Source organism: Xiphophorus hellerii, chromosome 4, assembly GCF_003331165.1.
Source record: "Xiphophorus hellerii strain 12219 chromosome 4, Xiphophorus_hellerii-4.1, whole genome shotgun sequence".
Lineage (NCBI taxonomy): Eukaryota > Metazoa > Chordata > Actinopteri > Cyprinodontiformes > Poeciliidae > Xiphophorus > Xiphophorus hellerii.
The window spans coordinates 25,177,293-25,194,597 of record NC_045675.1 but is presented as its reverse complement, the minus strand read 5'-3'; the positions used below and the strand labels follow the sequence as shown (position 1 = coordinate 25,194,597).

The window sequence follows — 17,305 nt, the reverse complement described above, 5'->3', positions numbered from 1 at the left end:
CAGCAAAACGGTGGACAAGAAGCTCGTGATGTTTCTGAAGCACACAAGTTATATTCCGGTTGCAAAAGACTAAAATTTTACAAGTTTAGAGTCTGATCCTGATCAGCGACGTTTGCTGGTAGGACTGAGATTATGACTCTACCAGCCCATCTGAAATTTGTAGTGGGGGGAAAAAAAATGTCTGAAGTTGATAAATCGTTGACCAGAACAGATGTTTTCGAAACAATTTTGCCCAAATAATCGCAGATGGTTATCATAGTTTGAGCTGGTCCTGTTTCCAAACCAATTCTGTGTTTTTCTTTTTTTTTTCGGTCACCGATTGTTCCTGAAATCCATGCAGTGTTCTCACACACGACTAAAAGGATTGGCTGCGTCCATGCAGGTTACACACACGCCCACACACAAGCTTCCAGGAGGACGTCCATAGCCCTCCTCTAGGCTTCGGCTGTCCCTGCTCTGCATCACGATGGTCCTGTGCTGCTTCAGTGACGTGCTCTGCAAGGCTGTGGGTGAGTTGTAGACTTTTTGGTTGTTTTATATTCTGGTCTGGAGAAGCTTTTATTCTGACGACTGCGTATCTGAGACCAGCAATATGCAGAAAAATTAAGATCTCGCCAATCAGCCAGCTTCCAGATGGCGGAGTTGATTAAAATCTGATGGATCTTTCCTGCCTTTATATTTTCATAATTTTTGCAGCTCAAAAAATTATGACAGAGTCCCTTCGATGTTGCACAGTGGAGCAGCTCAGAACTCCGCTGTGCAACTGGTCTACCTCTCTTGTACTTCACAGTGCAAGGACAGAGAGGAAGGGTCAGCTGTACCCTGATGTTTTACATTTGGACACAAATTCAGATTTTCTGTCTGATGTGATAAACTCCAGATTCTCCAGTCATTTCCTAAATGGTATTTTTCAGTCTGATGTTTTCTTTCTCCTATTTCTAACAAGCTTAAAAATTATTATCCTGTTATTTGACTCATTTACTTCATCTCACGTTTTGATAAATAAAGTTATTATAGGTGCTTGTCAAACTGGAAATCTGAGGCAACTCTCACAGATTGATCCAAACAAATTAGATGCATGTTTTATGACAGGATGCCATCAGCTAAATGCTGATGGAGATAAAAACCTATCGCTGCTTGGACTATGAATGATTCATAGTTCAATTTTCAGCGGTTTAAGAGAAGGAAACCCAACAAAGATGTTAGTAAAGAAATGAAAATAAATCATTGCCTAAAGAAAAACACAATAAAGACCTTCAGAAATCAACAAAAGCAATTGAACATTTATTTTCAGTTGAATGTCCGAACCCCTGGAAGCAAAGTATGAAGGAAAAGGTGTTGGTTTGGGCTTTCAGAGTGTGATTGTGGTCCATTCTCTTGCTTTGGACAGTAGCCACTTTTACAACCATGTTTTTATAAGTTTTGTACTTGACTAGGGATTATGTCTCACAATTATTTACCTTATATTTTGTAATTCTCGGTGTGTTCTCTCATATTTCACGGCCTTGCGACAAACAACTCCTGAGGCCTCGGTGGTTTCTTGGAGAGAATTAGAGAACAAACAGCATAGCGAAGACCGGGGAACGCAGCAGACAGCTGTAGCGAAGTTTAAAGCAGGAAAACACTTTAGAAAGCTCCGACCGTCCAACAGAGCTCTGCTCAAGCAATCAACCGAAAGCAGAAACTGCAGACGGATCCGAGCGTTCCTGTTCGCCTGAACTGACAGGCAAGAAGAAGCAGCCAAGAGGTACATGACTCTGGAGGAGCTGCAGAGATTCGCAGGTGGGAATCCAAAAAATAAATAAAATAAAAATCTTGTCTTTTTTATGCAACTACAGCAGATATTCACATTTCTGAAAACCTGTGACTCTAAACACGCAGCCAGTGCTGCAAAAAGAATGGCTTAGATCAAAGCAATTTCTCATGTGGTAAATTATTGGAAATGTAGTGAAAAATGATTCGAGGGGGTTTAGTACAAACGAACGCCACACTTTTCCTTTTCCTTCAGTTGTGAACACATTAAATTAAAAACTATGCATCATCATAAAACATCAGTAAACCATGTCGAAGTTTGTAGACGTGATGTGACAAACGTGCAAGAAGACTTTTGGATGCGCTGCTCTTCCTCTGATGACTGTCATCCACTCCCAGTCCTCAGCCATATTTCATTAACATGAACTTTAGTGCCTGGTTAATTATTTCACTTCCATTGTGTGTGTGTGTGTGTGCGTCTGCGTGTGTGCTCGGCAAGTCATCAGTTATTTACCAACTACTCTTTTTCATTTTCCAAAAGAATGCATGGCCTCGAAGGAAGTCACTTTAACAGGTTAAGATCAGATGGAAAATCAATTTACAAAGATCTTTTTTGTTTGTTTTTTTTACACTTGAAAAGACTAATCTGCAAAGAATTGGTAACGACCCAAGTGGAAGGACATCAGTGCTCAAATGCTTTTTCATGTCTGTGTAATTTTTATTTTTTCAGTTCAAATGAGTCAGAAAAATCTCTCTGAGGTAAATGAGGTAAGGGTCTCAGATGAGAGTCAGTGAAAGTAACTAAAGTCTTGTTTTTAACAAAGCCAGACATTTTTTTAATTAAAAAAGAAAGAAAGAAAGAAACGCAGCAGTGAATGTGGCACAAAATGAGGCTGTTGGTAATTGGTCTCTTTCTAGTCAAGTCGTTGCATTATACATTCAGTTCAGTCAATGGCTAACCCAGTCATTTCACTGCATACGCGTTTAGCGCGTGCATGTAACTAATTTCCTGTGATGCGTCACACCGAGGGGAATATCGGTGCCCATTTTAAAGTCTATTTCCGCTGCGTACTGCTTATGTTTGAGCCCCTCAGCTCTGTTTACATAGATTTTATTCGCCGTTTCTGTCATATCAAACTTTGACTAAAGCAAAAATATGTGATTGTCATCGCTCTTTAAGACACTTGGACAAAAAATAAATAAATAAAATAGTCTGAACTTGCTGTGTTTTATTGGCACACACGAGGTTTTGCTGCCTAGTTACAATAATCATTTTAGCTCTGTTTTTTTTTTTTTTTTTTGGTGGGGGAAAATACTGATGCGCACGGCTCCATCAGCTTTCTATAAATGCACTTATAGTTAAAAGATGAAAATGGAAAGCGACTGACCACACATTATCTGCCCAGTAATACCAAAAGCACAACAATACACAGATGATTGTGACGCCTTTTTACGCACGACCCGTGGACGACTTTTTTAATTATTTTTTTGACGCATAAATATTCACGAAGCAACGTAGCAAATTAATTTCTTTAGAATTTAACGTAAAACATTCATGTAGCTCTGAACGAGTCAGAACAATCTCATCATAAAAATGAGCGACCAGAAGCTGATGGGTTCCGATTTGCGCATCCGGTGCGCCTTGGTTACAGTTTGCCGAACACATTACGCGCGTCATTAAGTCGCTCCCTGAGCCTTTAAAACCACTATGTCCTGCGGACCAGACCCCGCAGTTTGTCCCGAAACTCCTTCCTCATGAGGCAGTAAATGATCGGGTTCAGGCAGCTGTTGGTGTGCGCCAGGCACACGGTGAGCGGGAACACGTACGTGTGGACGATGTAATACGCACTGTCCCAGTTGGCAAAGTTCAGTTTGACCAGGACGCTCCACAGGGTGATGGCGTGGTTCGGCATCCAGCAGAAGAAGAACGACAGCATGACGATGGTGATGGACTTGGTCACCTGGGATCTCCGTTTGGGGTTGCTGGTCTTCATGCTGCGCTTGCGGATGATGCGCAGCAGCATGAAGTAGCTGACCGACACGATGGACATGGGTAGAACAAAACCCACGACTATTTTCTGGATGTGGTAAACCGCCAGCCAGTACTGGCCGCCCGGAAACCTGAGCAGGCACAGTTTCTCTCCCGTCACGTTGGTGACCGTGGAGAAAATCGATGTCGGCGCGGTGGCCACGGTCGCCAGAGTCCAGATCACCGCGCACACCCACTTGGCGGAGCACGACCTCTGCACGGTTCGGTTCTTCAGAGCCGAGGCCAGCGACCAGTAGCGGGTCACGCTCATGGCGGTGAGGAAGAAGACGCTGGCGTACATGTTCATGACGGTGACCGACAGGATGATCTTGCACATCGCGTCTCCGAACGGCCAGCTGAAGTCCATGACGGTGTCCACGGCCCAGAAGGGCAGCGTGAGGACGAACTGCAGGTCCGTCACCGCCAAGTTGAGCACAAAGAAGTTGACCCTGGACTTCCTGCGCTCCTGTGTGACCCTGATAAAGAAGAGGACCAGCAGGTTGCCAACCAGCCCCGCGGCGCACACCACGGAGTAGACGAGGCAGATGAGGAATCTGAGGACCGGACTTCCGTCAGCCGTCACGTCGATGTCCTCCAGGTTGCTGAAGAGGTCCGGCCTCAGTGACCTGTTCAGAAAGACGCTCTCATTGACTTCACTCATACTGTCAGCATCTGGGGAGGGGAGGTTTAATTTAAACGCCTGAACGTTTATTCCCAAACAGAGTCGCAGCTTGGAGTGCTGCCATCCCAACTTCTCATCTCCTCTTCAAGACGCACAATCGTTTAATATGACACCCTGCGGCTCCTGATGACAGGACAGTTCCACCCACCGCCTCTCTCTCTCTCTCTCTCTCTGTTTTAGACTATGGGTGGGGTTAGATGCTCATTGGTGAGCAGCATGCAGGCTGGAACCATCAGGCTTGCGCGCAAACGAACGCAAATCATCTTCTCCATAAGCATAAAAAACCAAAACAACAAACAAAACAAAAAAAACGTAAATGGTTTCGTTTAAATCTAATAGATAAATGATGATGAGATGACATTGTTAGATAAGTTGTACCTGAAGCCGCACATTGGATGTAACTGAGTGAGTCCCCTTCAAAATAAACTGAAAGTTCATCAACAACTCACTGCTGCCACCCAGTGGCCAAGCGACAGAGAAAGGTCATCCACATTCATCTGTAAAAATGCCAGACGTTTCCAGACTCAACTCCAACTCCAGTTTTCAGTGCTTTACATTCAAAATACAAAATTCACTATTATATGACATCTGAAAAAAAAGAGTGGAAGGAAGAAAGGTGGTGAAAAAGAGGACAAGAAGGAAAAGGAACATGAAAGGACACATAGAAGGAAGGAAACTGGAAAGAGGAAATGATAAAGTGAACAACAAGAGAAAACAGAAAGGGAGTAAGGACAGAAACAATGAACAAAAGGGAGGAAAATGTAAGGATGGACATAAAAAAGGAAAGAGAGAAAGGAAGAAAAGAATGAAGAACAGACACAATGAAGGAAAACACTAGTAGAAAATCTTACCAAGTGGTTGATAAGATTGAAATAAGACAAAATCAACCGAACAGCGACTTTTCAGCAAGAGATAAATTAGCTTCTTTTTTTTTAATGAAAAAAAAACAACAAAACTCCAGAAATAAATTGAAACACGCAGATGTAGCAGAATGCATTTTATTACATCTACTTTTCTACATAAACAAGTAACATTCAATAAGTAAACAATTTCTTCCAATGCAGGTAATAAATATTTTTTTCACTTGGTAAATTTGTACAAACTGACATGGGTCTACTGTACACCGTCTTCCTCCTTCCCTCCATGAAAAGCCTTTTTTTATTTATTTATCTGATTTTTTTTTTTGTTAAAACAAGTTTTTCTGTCTCTCAGATTGGAGCTGTGAAACCTGTTAATAAGGCAGTGAGTGCAGATGTCGACTCGAGTCCGTCTAAGGAGATCATTTCTGTTGTGTGAGACTCTTTATTGGCCACAGTCGTCTTTTTTTGTTTTGTTTTTTTTTGTTTTACAACTTCCGTTTTCTAAAAAATATATAAATTATTTTTATTCCTTTCGCTCTGAAGTGACGCACACACACACACACACACAAAAACAGAAGCATACTAGAGGACATCGAACGGCTCACGTTCGGATCTGAACGTTCAGTTTTCAGGGTTTTCCCATACTGACAGAATATAAACACTTTTTCCCTTTAAGTTAAGGTGAGGATGACCAAAGAGAGGAGCCGCTTTCCCAGACTTCACTGTTAAAGAGCTAAAAAAAAAAAAAAAGAAATAATAATAATAATAACATTAGAGGGAAACCAGGAAGAGATCCAACTTTGTCGTTTTTGGTAATCCCACACAGAAGCTTGTGATGTTTGAGCAGAAACACATTCAACACAGTTTGCTCTGGCGCCCCCTGGCCGTCATGAAGTCAGCAGCATGACGAGAGTGAGGACAGAAGCTTCAATAAATTAAGCCGCAATCAAATGCTTTCAGTTACAGTGACTGTCTCGTCAAGTATCCCAACACGGGAGGGTGGGGGGAAGCAGCAGGAATCTGGTAACACTTTAGAATAAAGGCACATGCTGTCTATGAGTCTGAATGATAAGCCAAACAATTAATTATTAACCGACTCCTTGATGGTCTGTAAGGAAACTCTGCAGCTCCATCCAGAAGCCCTGCAGGCCTCTGCTTTGCTTTCCAGGCCAAAAGAAGCTGGTTTTTAAAATGTTTTATTTAGGAAGAATGTCCTGTTTTGGTTTCATAATCAGGATAAATTTAAAATTCTCAAATGGAGATTTATTTTGTTCCATTATACAAAGGATGTTGGAGGAGGGGGGACAGCTTGGCTGCCTCTCCGCATTCAAAACAACAGGACGCCGTTAAACTCGGATACAAACAGCCCTTTCGGCTGCAGTTAAAAGCAGACGGGAGCTTTTCAGGCCCTCCCAATGTATTTTTCAGTATTATTGAAGAGCAAACAGACAAGCCCTGAACTGGTGCCAGATGGTAAAATGAGGTAAACGGGCTGAGTTGGTGTGAATATGTACAAGGCAGACCTAAAAATGAGACGGTTGTTTACCGACGTGTGGCCTGCAGGCATGGAGGAGTCTCTCACTATGACAACCTGGAAAGAAATCCCACAGTGTTCACTATGCTATTAACAAATACTTACAACTGTATAAAAACAATCTAATTGCTTTAAAATAATGCTAAAAAGCAAAAAAGAAAAATTCTTACAACCTGCTTGAGTTGCCACTTTGATTTTGATACTTGCACATCACCGTTTAAAGCTCAACTTAAGACATAGTCGAATTTTGTTTGAACTGCTAATTTGAAAGATTTAGGAAAATAATAATAATAAAAAAATTGCATCATAAGTCACATGTTAGGATACTTTTTTTTTATTATAATTTCCCAATAAAAATAATTATCTGTATGACTTAAAAATCAAATTGCACACTTAATAATTTACTAACAACACTTATAAAAACTGTTTTGCGAGAACACTGGCAGTTTTTTTCAACTGATTGTGTGAAACATATTAAGCCATATGTTTATCTTAATGAAGGGTCAAAATAAAAAGTTCAGTGCTGCATTTATTTGTGGTGATGCTTTGTCTTTTTTTTTTAGATGTTTTTTCATGTTTACTTTTTGTCAGTGACCAGAAAAGTGAGTATTCTAATGATTTGATTTGTGGTAAATGTCCCAATTAAAGACTCGTTTGGATAAACGACCAACTATTTCTATGAGAGGTGGGCAGTAACTAGCTACGTTTAACTTTAAGTATCAGTTTTCTAAGGTTTATGTTGAAACAGATTGATTTGGAAAAGCTAAATCTTTCTTCTGCCTATAATAATTTTACTTATTTGCATATTTTTCCTTTTGTCTATAAAATACCACAATGTGAACATGACTTTAGATTTTTGTTTATCTGCTGCCATAACTTTTAAATATTACATCAGATGTTGCAATCAAACAATTGCTAAGTACATGAGTAACATTTTGATGGAATACTTTTTTACTCTCACCTTACTAATTTCTTGTATGGCAAAGTTTTACTTTTACTTGAGTAAAAAAAATCCTAACATAGTGCTTCTCTTGGTTGAGTAAAACGTCGAGTTACTCTACACACATCTGACTGTAACCAACTCAAAGAAAACCACTTTGTGCAGCTTAAAAACTCCCATCAGATGCCTGCACATAATCTTGGACTTCTAGAAAAACCTCCACAGGTCATCTGCAATGCCTAAGTCTTCCACCAGGGGGTGAAAGCCAAAAAATGGGGGTAAAATGTTGCAGGTTTTTGAAGGAAAATGAAACGTTACGTTGTAGAGATTTCAGAAATGCGGCATAAATAATGGTCCATTCAGCCTTATAAGGCTAGCCAAAACATAGAATAAACATTTGATAAATTTTATGACACTTTGAGAGTTTATGCACAGAAAATAACTGAGTTGTCTGTGTAAGAGCAACGTGTACTTTCAAACTTCAGCTTCAAAACTGCATTAACACAGAAAGCGATAGGTGGCGCTGGTTCCCACACCTGCTCCAAACAGACAGGCACTTCCTCTCTGCACTTTCAAATTAAGAGGACATGAAACATAGTGGAAACCAGCCCATGCCTAGCAGCGTGTTTAATGTGTATCATCTTTATTCTTTATGTCATTATCTGCCAAACAGCTGAGGCTGATGGCAGCCTTGGAAAACTACCTGATGTTTGGATTTGTCTGCTGGGTTTCTGGTTGTGCAGCCTATTTTTTTTTTTCTTCCCCGCACTCCTTTCTACATCGCTGCATTCCGGAACACACAACACAATTAATTCAAAAGAAACAATTAATCGCGCATGAATTAATTAAGCATTCGTTTGTGCCCATAAAAGGATTACCAGAGTCTGCTACCGAGTAAATGCACGGTGGCATTTATTTCCCTAGAGAATCATCACAACACCTTTCTGAGTAGTCGAGCTGCTGCTAAACAATTATTCAACGCATATTAAATAAAATCTTTTCACCACCGGCTCCCACATGACAGTGACTCACACTCGCTTTCAGTCACTGAGCAATTTGTAAAAAAAAGAAAAGAAAATTCAATATATAGACACGAAGGGTACAAAATAAATAAAATACTGCACAACACAGGAAATACACTAAAAGAACTTGTTCCAGCAGATGATGGAGAGGCAGGAGTTGATTCCCATGAGAAAAGCGGGGAATGGAGTTAGAAATGCCAAGTGGAGGGAAGAGGGGGAGAAGGGAGGAGGTCACCCCGTGTCAGATTCCCGTCCAGTTATCGAGGAATGGGACGGGGCGGCGGGAGGAGGGAGGTGAGGTGACGGGAGACGCTGTCAGAGCCCATTATCTCATGATCGCTGGGATAATTAGGCGCTGCCTGATTCCGGCGCCTGGAAGAGGGGACGTCAGAGAGACGCTCATGACGCCAGACGCTGGGAACATTTAAAGGACGACGGGGAAACACGGCTTCGATAACGACAAAACGAAAGTGTGTGTTGTTTTAAAAATGTACATTCACGAGCAAACCATGCGTGAAAAGCAGCGAACGCGCTTTGCTCCAAACACTCGAGGCTTTCTCCTGACAGGCCATGCATTTTTAAACCGTCTAATTCGGAGCGGAGCCCGCGCTGACCTGCCGAGGCCGCCTTTCTTTCACTTCTCAAGACGTCACCCGCAAGCCGTCCTGACTCAACTTTCCCCCCGGATGGGTGCGGAAAACCAGCCGTAGGTTCAAAAACGTCAGATGCAAAAAAAAAAAAGTGACGATTTTAAGACATTACTTTAATGTTCCTCAAACACGCGCACATAATAAACAGGCACTGCTTTAAGCTTGGTCGCATGCTGTGGACGCCTGTGTCTTTAAAAGGCCCGGCGTTGCTACGACCGGCTACGTCGGAAAATCCTTTTATGACAGTCAGCCGCAAGAGACGCGAAGCAACACACTGAGCCCGGAGAAACAGACTGAAAAAGATCACACTGACACACACACACATTCAACAGCACTCAGATCACTTTCATATTAGTACCTACTTTTTGGCATTGTGCAAAAAAAAAAAAAAAGTCTTCCAGCTAAAAGTCAAAATTGGCAAGTATAAATAGCTTCAACAGTTTAAATGCTGTATGCCGGCAGATTCTTTACAAGGAGTGAAAATAACCAACACAGAATCAACCTGAAAGTCAAGGGGAATGCATATTTCACTGTTTAAATATCATACATAAGTTAAAAAGAATATTAAAACTACTACAACATGATTCAACTGTTAATTCAGTCTCATTATAGAGAAAAACAAAATACACAATGAATCTGGACAGGAGGTCGAAGAGGGGAAAAAAAGGAACGTGGTTGCTGTTGGAGATGCGGATGGAAAGTTAAGCAAACATGGCAGCAGGTGTTGAAGGGAAAGGAGGTCCAGTCCTCCGCCTGGGAACAGCGACAGAAGCAGCTCACTACACTGAAAACGTTCCCGACTTAGAAAAGTAAAAGAGGAAAATAGATTTTGTTCTCTGGTCACGGTGCTGCGCCTTGAAAAAAACAATAAGGAACCCTTCAACCTTGTATTTTTTTTCACTCGGGCAGCATCTCTGCTGTTTGTGCCAAGTTTGTACCAGTAAAGATCAGATGTGGTCCAAACGTTCGGACTGGTTTCTCATCTGAGGTCAGTAACACCAAGTCCACATCCCTCCCTGCTACTCTCCCTTTAAGTGATGTCACCCACTTAGATATTTAGTGCTTTTCTCCATATTATGGCTCCAAAAAGGCTGACAGAGTTCGATGACTTGGGGCCGGTCTAATCTCTGGAGCAAAAAAAAAAGAAAAAAAGAAACGTTTACCCTGCGGTCCGCACCGGGCTCGGCGTGACGCTGCATTCACGCCGGGCCCAGAGCGTCGCCCCCCGCCTCGGGTCAGTCCAGCGATATGACGTCAGGTATCCCGCCGTAGATAGCTGCCACTGCCGCTTCGGCGCTGCTTCGACTGGCCACCACCCCGGGGTGTGTGTGTGAGGACGGGTGTGAGGACGAGTGCGAAGACGACGAGTGTGTGGAGTGAGTGTCTCGAAGGCTACTGGATGAGACCAAGCCGCCGCCGCCCGTGTTGCTCATCCCGTTGGTCGGCGCCGTCAGCGAGGGGGTACCTGATTGGTCGAGGAACAGCTGGGAGGCCGACGAGGAGGTGCTGTAGGGCAGGAAGCGGTTGAGGAGGAGCTCGTGGTCCTCTGAGGCCGAGGCAGCCGCCGCCGCCGCCATGACCATGTTGTAATGCTGCAGGGCGGCAACGAGGAAGAGCTGTTAGTGGGACAGCATTTTATATAAATATATATGTGTGTGTAGGCGTGTGTGTGTTCTTTTTGTCATGTTGGCCAAAATCGTCACCTCAAAACTACTCACAGGACAAAAGAATGTCATTTTTTTAAAAACTAAAATGACCAAAAATTTTATATTTTTTCCACCTTTTCACCAACAAGCTAAGCATAAACTGTTTTAACTAAATGAAGTAATCCAACTCTTTTGTAGGAACTGCATCGTAGATCCAAAACTTTAAGTGGTTTTTCTTGTTAAACGAAAGGCATCCCGTTCGCTTATTGCTACTTTGGGCTCGAATGAAGAAAAGTGAAAACATTTTTTTTGGACTATCCTCAGCATTAAAAACAGGACCTCAGTCAGTCTTCATTTGAAAACGCTTCCAGTATTTATCCAAGTTTTACTGCAACAATTAAAAGCAGATTTGGGTGCATCAAGGTGTACTTTAGAATAGATGTGTTCGTAGTCACCATGACAAAATAAGCAAAGCAGAAAACGAGAAAAAAGATGATCCCTTTGTGTTGCATTTTAACACTTTTTAAAATAGATTTTGATTTAAAAGTCGTAGTTTTGATCTAATTTATTCTTGAATTGTGGCAAATGGCCAGTGCACCCCACTTTGAACACCCTTAATGTATAAGAAAAAATAAAAAAGGAAATAGTTGGCAATATTTTGGTGTTAAATATAATTGAGGCATTTGCTTCTGACCATCTTCTCTTTCAAAGGGGACATGTCAGACGAAACATTTCCAACACCGTGAGTCATATTTAAAATCCCTTCAGCTTCATTGTTTCAGGCTGGCAGCAGAAATCTCCGACGCCGATACGGCGTAGTGAAAGCAGCAGGATATCGCACGACTTTCTGCACCAGACGGCTTTCATTTATCAAATGTTTTGCTCTCGCGGCTCCCTGTATAGATTGAGACTAAGAGCCAGCAGTAAAAGCAGTAAAAAAAAAAAAAAAAAAAAAGGGAACACAGAGTACAGGAAGGATTTTATGTGAAGTTCTCCCCCATCATCAGGCTTCAGACAGGTCAAATAAAAATTTTAAGTGGGTTACTCAGAATTAGGATATGTCTTTTTAAATAATTTCTTTTTATGACGGGGAACATCTCGTCACTGAGAACCCACCGGCAGCTGGCTTCGTATGGTGAAAGTAGAGAGGGCGCTTTAATAACAACAACAAAAAAAAAAAATACATAAGTGTTTGAGGAGTGGGGGGTATTCCTGTGCTACACGACACACAGAACACAGTTGAACATACCTGATGATTGTCTCCTTGAAGAAAAGAGAAGAAGTTCAACTCTGGAAAATAAGCACAAAGGAAAGTCGGTGTTGATTACATCTAGAAATGGGAGGATGGCACACGCCAGCGTAAACCTGCAGGCAAAAATGGTACAAAAAAATGAAGTGGAAATTCTCAAGTGAGAAGTTCATGAGTGTTTCAGAGCTGATGTGGACAGGTCTCGCATCAGGTTCGCCCACCCACAAAAACAAAAACCTTTTACAGCTCATTCTTAATAAGTCATCAGTAAAAAACGTTCTTCTTCTGTGGTATCTGACAATTATTGTTTAATTGGTCCAAAATGTCCAGATAAGTTTCCTCCATGTTGTTCATATCTATACTTTTCCACATCCAACTTTCTAGAAAAATAAGTAAGGGCACAAGAAAGTAAGAAGAAACTGAAAACAAGGGAGGAAAGGATGAACGAAAGGACAGAACTAAAAATAAAGAAAGAAACAAGGGAAGACATGACAGAGGAGAGAAAGAAAGAAAGAAAGATGGAAGGTCAGAAGAGGTAAAAAAAATAGAGGTCATGGCCAATGGAGATACGGAGGAAACAACAAGAAACAGACTAAGAAGAAAAGACAGAAAGAAGGATAGAAAAAGATTAGTACAGCAGAAAAAACACAAACAAGGAAAACAAAGAGAGGAAGGACACCAGACAGGAAGGGCACAGTGAGGGGCCCATATAAGGAAAAAAGAGAGAAAAAGGAAGGAAAGAGAGAAAAACGGACAGGAAGGGAACAAGAGGAAGGAAGGCCAGAGAGAAGAAAAGACACAGAATGACAATGGGACAGGGAAGAAAGTTTGGACTAACAGATATATTCTATATTTATCCGAATTTGGAAAACGTTTCTGGATTCCTGAGTGTGTGGTTGTTACCTGACAGGTCGTTGGGGGTGTGGTAGTAGGGCCTGTAGTCCTGGATGAGTGGGGGCACCGGAGGGATGTAGTTGGTGTCCATGGCTGGCATGCTGGGGGTGCAGCTGGCGGGAGAGGCCTGGTGGTGCAGGTTCAACACCCTGCAGAGCGCGTGCGCACGGAAAACACAAAGAGGTCAGAGGACTGCTGCACCGACCGTCACGTTTTCACTTTGTGCAGAATGCTGGGGTACAGCCAGCATTCTGCACCCTAAACTAAGCCCCAAACACCAACGCAAGATTCACCAAGGCCAAATGAAGCAGTAGAGACTTCATGAATGTTAATCTGGCAGAAAAGGTAGCAATGAAAAAAAAACAACTCTGTATTTAATGCTACTTTGCTCAATTAAAAGTCAACAAAATTTTCCTTATTCTGGGTTTTTATTGTTTACGGTTGGTGAGGTCATGCTTTAAGCTTCACCACAAAAACTGCTCTTGAAAAACATTCCCTTTAAGTAGTAAGATTCTTTAGGATGCAAGTCATTTAAAGAACTGTGATGTGTGATCAAGTCATATTTTCAAATTTATTGATACTCTCATTGAGCAAACGGTGGAGAAAGAGTAAAACTAACAATCCCAACTATACAGACCGTTTTGGAGGGTTTTAAACATCATCAATCAGAATTTATCATGACAAAAATAAATCAAAATTTCTACCGTGATAAGACATGTATCGCGATAAGTGATAAACGAAGCAATACGCGTCCAGCCCTGCTTCTGTGGTTGACTCACCCTTTGTTTATGACAGGCGGCGAGGTCGGCGACAGAGACGGACACGCTCTTTTGACTGGAGGAGGAAGTGTTGCAGAGGAAGGTGGACGAGGAGGAGGAGGAGGCAGCGGCGGGGAATCTGGTTCTTCTTCGTCCGAGGAGCTGTCGAGTGTCAGGTCGATCACTTCCAACTTTTTGCTGTGGCTGCTGTCGCTGTGGCTGGAGGACGAGGAGCTGTGCTGATCCGAGCCTTCAGACGTCCGACAGGAGCCTGAGGGGAAGCACAGACGTCTCAGTTTGTGTCGGGATTTACAGAGAAAGGAGCCTGAGAAAAACCCTGAAGGTTCTCTAAACCTCAGAAAACTCATCTGCTCTGCTGAACATGAATCATAGGGTGTTTGTTGGCATAGAGGCATTTTATTCAGAGGTAATATTACTGACGATTTGGCAAATTAAAACGGACAATGCAAACCAAGTAGCAGAGGATAAACGTTATTCTGTTTGGTTTTCTTTTTTAGCAACTTTGTATTCCTAGCTGAATTGGCTTCCCATCCCACAAAACTCACCATCCAGCCCGTTGTTAAGGGAAGCTGAGGAGACCTCTTGCACTTCCTTCTTAGACCTCATGGGGGCCCAGCTGCCATCCTCCTTAAACTGGATCTCATCACAGTCTGAGCAGCTGTTCAAGATCTCTACAAAAAGTCTAGAAGAAGACACAGGCAGGCAAGGGTTAGCTTAAAATAATTCATTTTAAATGGAAATCTGAAATCAACCAGATGATCTTAATCGTATTTTGTTTTTTTTTAAAAAGCATCTTCCAGACCGACGCAGCACATTCTCTTTCAAAGTTCGCTCAAAACGTACGGATAGAAAGGAAGTGACAGGCTTAAAAAAACGACCGCAGATCAAAAAATGTCTAAAAGTCTTGGCTTTAAAGAGGGACAGAAATGCAGCGAAGAAAAATGCAGCATATGGGAACAAGTTGTCTCTTTGTGACAGGCTGCGATGAACATGTGCCTCAAGATCCCATTTAATATTTAGTCATTTTGTAAGAATCAGCCTGTCACTGAGAGACGGTTCGTCCCACTTTCTGTGACAAATATCAAATATAACAGCTTGATAGACAGAACATTTTAGCAGCAGCAACTAATTTGTGGGAAAAAAACTTTACTTAATAATAGATCCAACTTAAAATGGGTTTTGTCAAAAAGTGTAATGATGCAGTTATCTAACATGACGAGACATTTACATGATATCGTTGTTATACGAACAAAACAGGAAGAGATATTATCAACACTTTTTGGAAAATGAAGACTTCTGTATATAATGTGGTTTGCAAGACTTTCTCAAGTAAAGTGATCCGAATGCCAAAGAAAATAAGAAATAATAAAAATTAGCTCTTTTTAGTGTTTTAAGAAACAGAATAAAAGTTTGGAATTAATAATTCAAAAAAAGATAAAGGACTGAAGTTCACTATGAATTTGTGGCAGTGATAAGGAACCAATGAAAACCAGAAGTGGAAGAAAAAGGAGAAAGAAAAAGCAAAGAGAGAAAGGAAGAAAAAAGAAAGCAAAAATCAAAGAAAAACAAAAAACAAAAGAAGCAAAGAAGGAAAAGAAAGAGAACTGCGGAAAAATCTAACTTTTAGACAATCTGATATAAAATCTAGTATTTTCTACACTCTAACGTTCATTTTCTAAACATTTGCAAACTGCAGAGCAACCACAAACATGTTAAGTCACGTAAAGATCAAACTTGGTCTTCATCAGGGTCACTGTCTGTTCTGGCAAATACTCCTCTTCTGCACTAACTTCAACTCTGCAGCTTCTGTCTCTCTGTCTTTCCCTTGTTATTATGACTTTTAAAATTTAGCTTTTTTTTTAAGGTCTTCCTTTGTAAAATGCATCTTTTTTTCTTGGTGGACTTGTGACTTTGCTGATTGGTGGAGAGATGTTTGTTGAGCTCAGCTACAACAGACACAGACCTTAACAAGGTTTACCCAGAAGTAAAATGTAAAATAAATGCCTTTTAGCCATTTCCCAAAATCAGTTTATCCATTGTGTACTGAAGCATTTTATTACCACCTACTTTTTCTTTCTTGTTTTCTGTACTGAATCCTTTTTACTAAAAGCTTCATGCATAAAGATTCTCTTTAAGTACTGCACAGAGATAAGAGAAAAGCAGTCAAAGTCTGAGTTAAAACACTTTAAAAAAAAAAAAAAACTAACTCAAAAAGCTTTATGCCGTATTTATTAGTAGATTTCAGGAAGAAAAGTTTGGAAAAATAACAGAATATTTCAAAGAGTTAATCATCGCATCTCCTTCAGAAAACAAAGAGGCTGCTTGTGTCTTTGTCTGACTTACCCATCGATGATAAGATGCTCATAAGGGGCCTTCTTGTCACAGACAGGACAGACCCAGGTGGGCTTCTTCTCATTCATCTGGATGTAAAGCGTGGCGTCGAAGCACTGCAGATGGGAGCACGTCAGCGCCCTGCACGGGATCATCAACCGCATCTTCCCCAGCTGCACCGCGAACGCACCAACGGGTGGTGAACCCACAGAGGAAACACGCAGCATGGATTAAGGGTGAATTACACTCTCGAGTGCCATAAACATGCCAAAACCACATGACAGCGCAGGATTTTGCTTAAGAAGAGTTATGCCGACAACGGCATGTTGAGCAATACGTGTGTTGGCAAGACTAGATTATTATATATATATTTTTTAACACAAGATTAAGCGTATGAGGAGCAGGAAAGGTGGTTACCGGGCAGAGCAGGGACACACGCAGGCTGGTTGTGGCTATTTCACTGTCAGGGTCCGCTGTGAGCTTCTCTTTGACTGGAGGTAAGAGGAAAAGGACAACAGCGCTGTATGAGTCAGTGAGAAACAGATGGATGGAGCTCTTCTTCCAGATGTGCTCGCTCAGTCACTGTCAGACACCAGGCCGGCGCTGTGAGAGAATTCAGGAGCTCTTCACGCTGCACCGCAACCTTCAAGTACATTTTGAAACTCATAGTTACCGTCTGGCTGGAACAAAAACAACAAGCTTACTTTGGACTGGGGATGTTTTCCGTTAGTTTAACGTGCATAGCGATAAGTCAGGCCAGTGAAAGACGCTCGAGTCATTTTCTCTTTGCGACTAGTTATTCTCCGAAAATATGTCAAACTGGCCTGAAGACTCTTTTTGAATGAATAAGCGTATAAAGTTGGAGACTGTTGAAAAAACTTTAATAGTTATAGCTACATAACTTAAGAGCTAAGAATGAAACACAATGTAAAAATAT

At 41.6% G+C, this 17,305-nt stretch overlaps 2 protein-coding genes across 2 annotated transcripts in view; both read right to left on the bottom strand.

The window, feature by feature from the left end:
* Positions 1 to 1,263: 1,263 nt before the first annotated feature.
* On the bottom strand, positions 1,264 to 5,358 carry LOC116718426 (relaxin-3 receptor 1-like). Its single transcript, XM_032560331.1, has one exon. The coding sequence runs from the start codon at positions 4,440 to 4,442 to the stop codon at positions 3,459 to 3,461; it is 984 nt and encodes a 327-aa protein (XP_032416222.1). The 5' UTR covers positions 4,443 to 5,358; the 3' UTR covers positions 1,264 to 3,458.
* Positions 5,359 to 5,628: 270 nt separating this feature from the next.
* LOC116718425 (E3 SUMO-protein ligase PIAS1-like) overlaps positions 5,629 to 17,305 on the bottom strand; it is a 67,106-nt gene continuing 55,429 nt past the window's right edge. The window contains exons 7-13 of the mRNA XM_032560330.1: positions 16,786 to 16,859; positions 16,381 to 16,541; positions 14,583 to 14,719; positions 14,038 to 14,287; positions 13,268 to 13,407; positions 12,365 to 12,405; positions 5,629 to 11,061 (exon numbers count right to left, since the gene is read on the bottom strand). Coding sequence (XP_032416221.1) covers positions 10,705 to 11,061; positions 12,365 to 12,405; positions 13,268 to 13,407; positions 14,038 to 14,287; positions 14,583 to 14,719; positions 16,381 to 16,541; positions 16,786 to 16,859 — 1,160 coding nt within the window. The 3' untranslated portion in view covers positions 5,629 to 10,704. The remainder of the gene's footprint in view (positions 11,062 to 12,364; positions 12,406 to 13,267; positions 13,408 to 14,037; positions 14,288 to 14,582; positions 14,720 to 16,380; positions 16,542 to 16,785; positions 16,860 to 17,305) is intronic.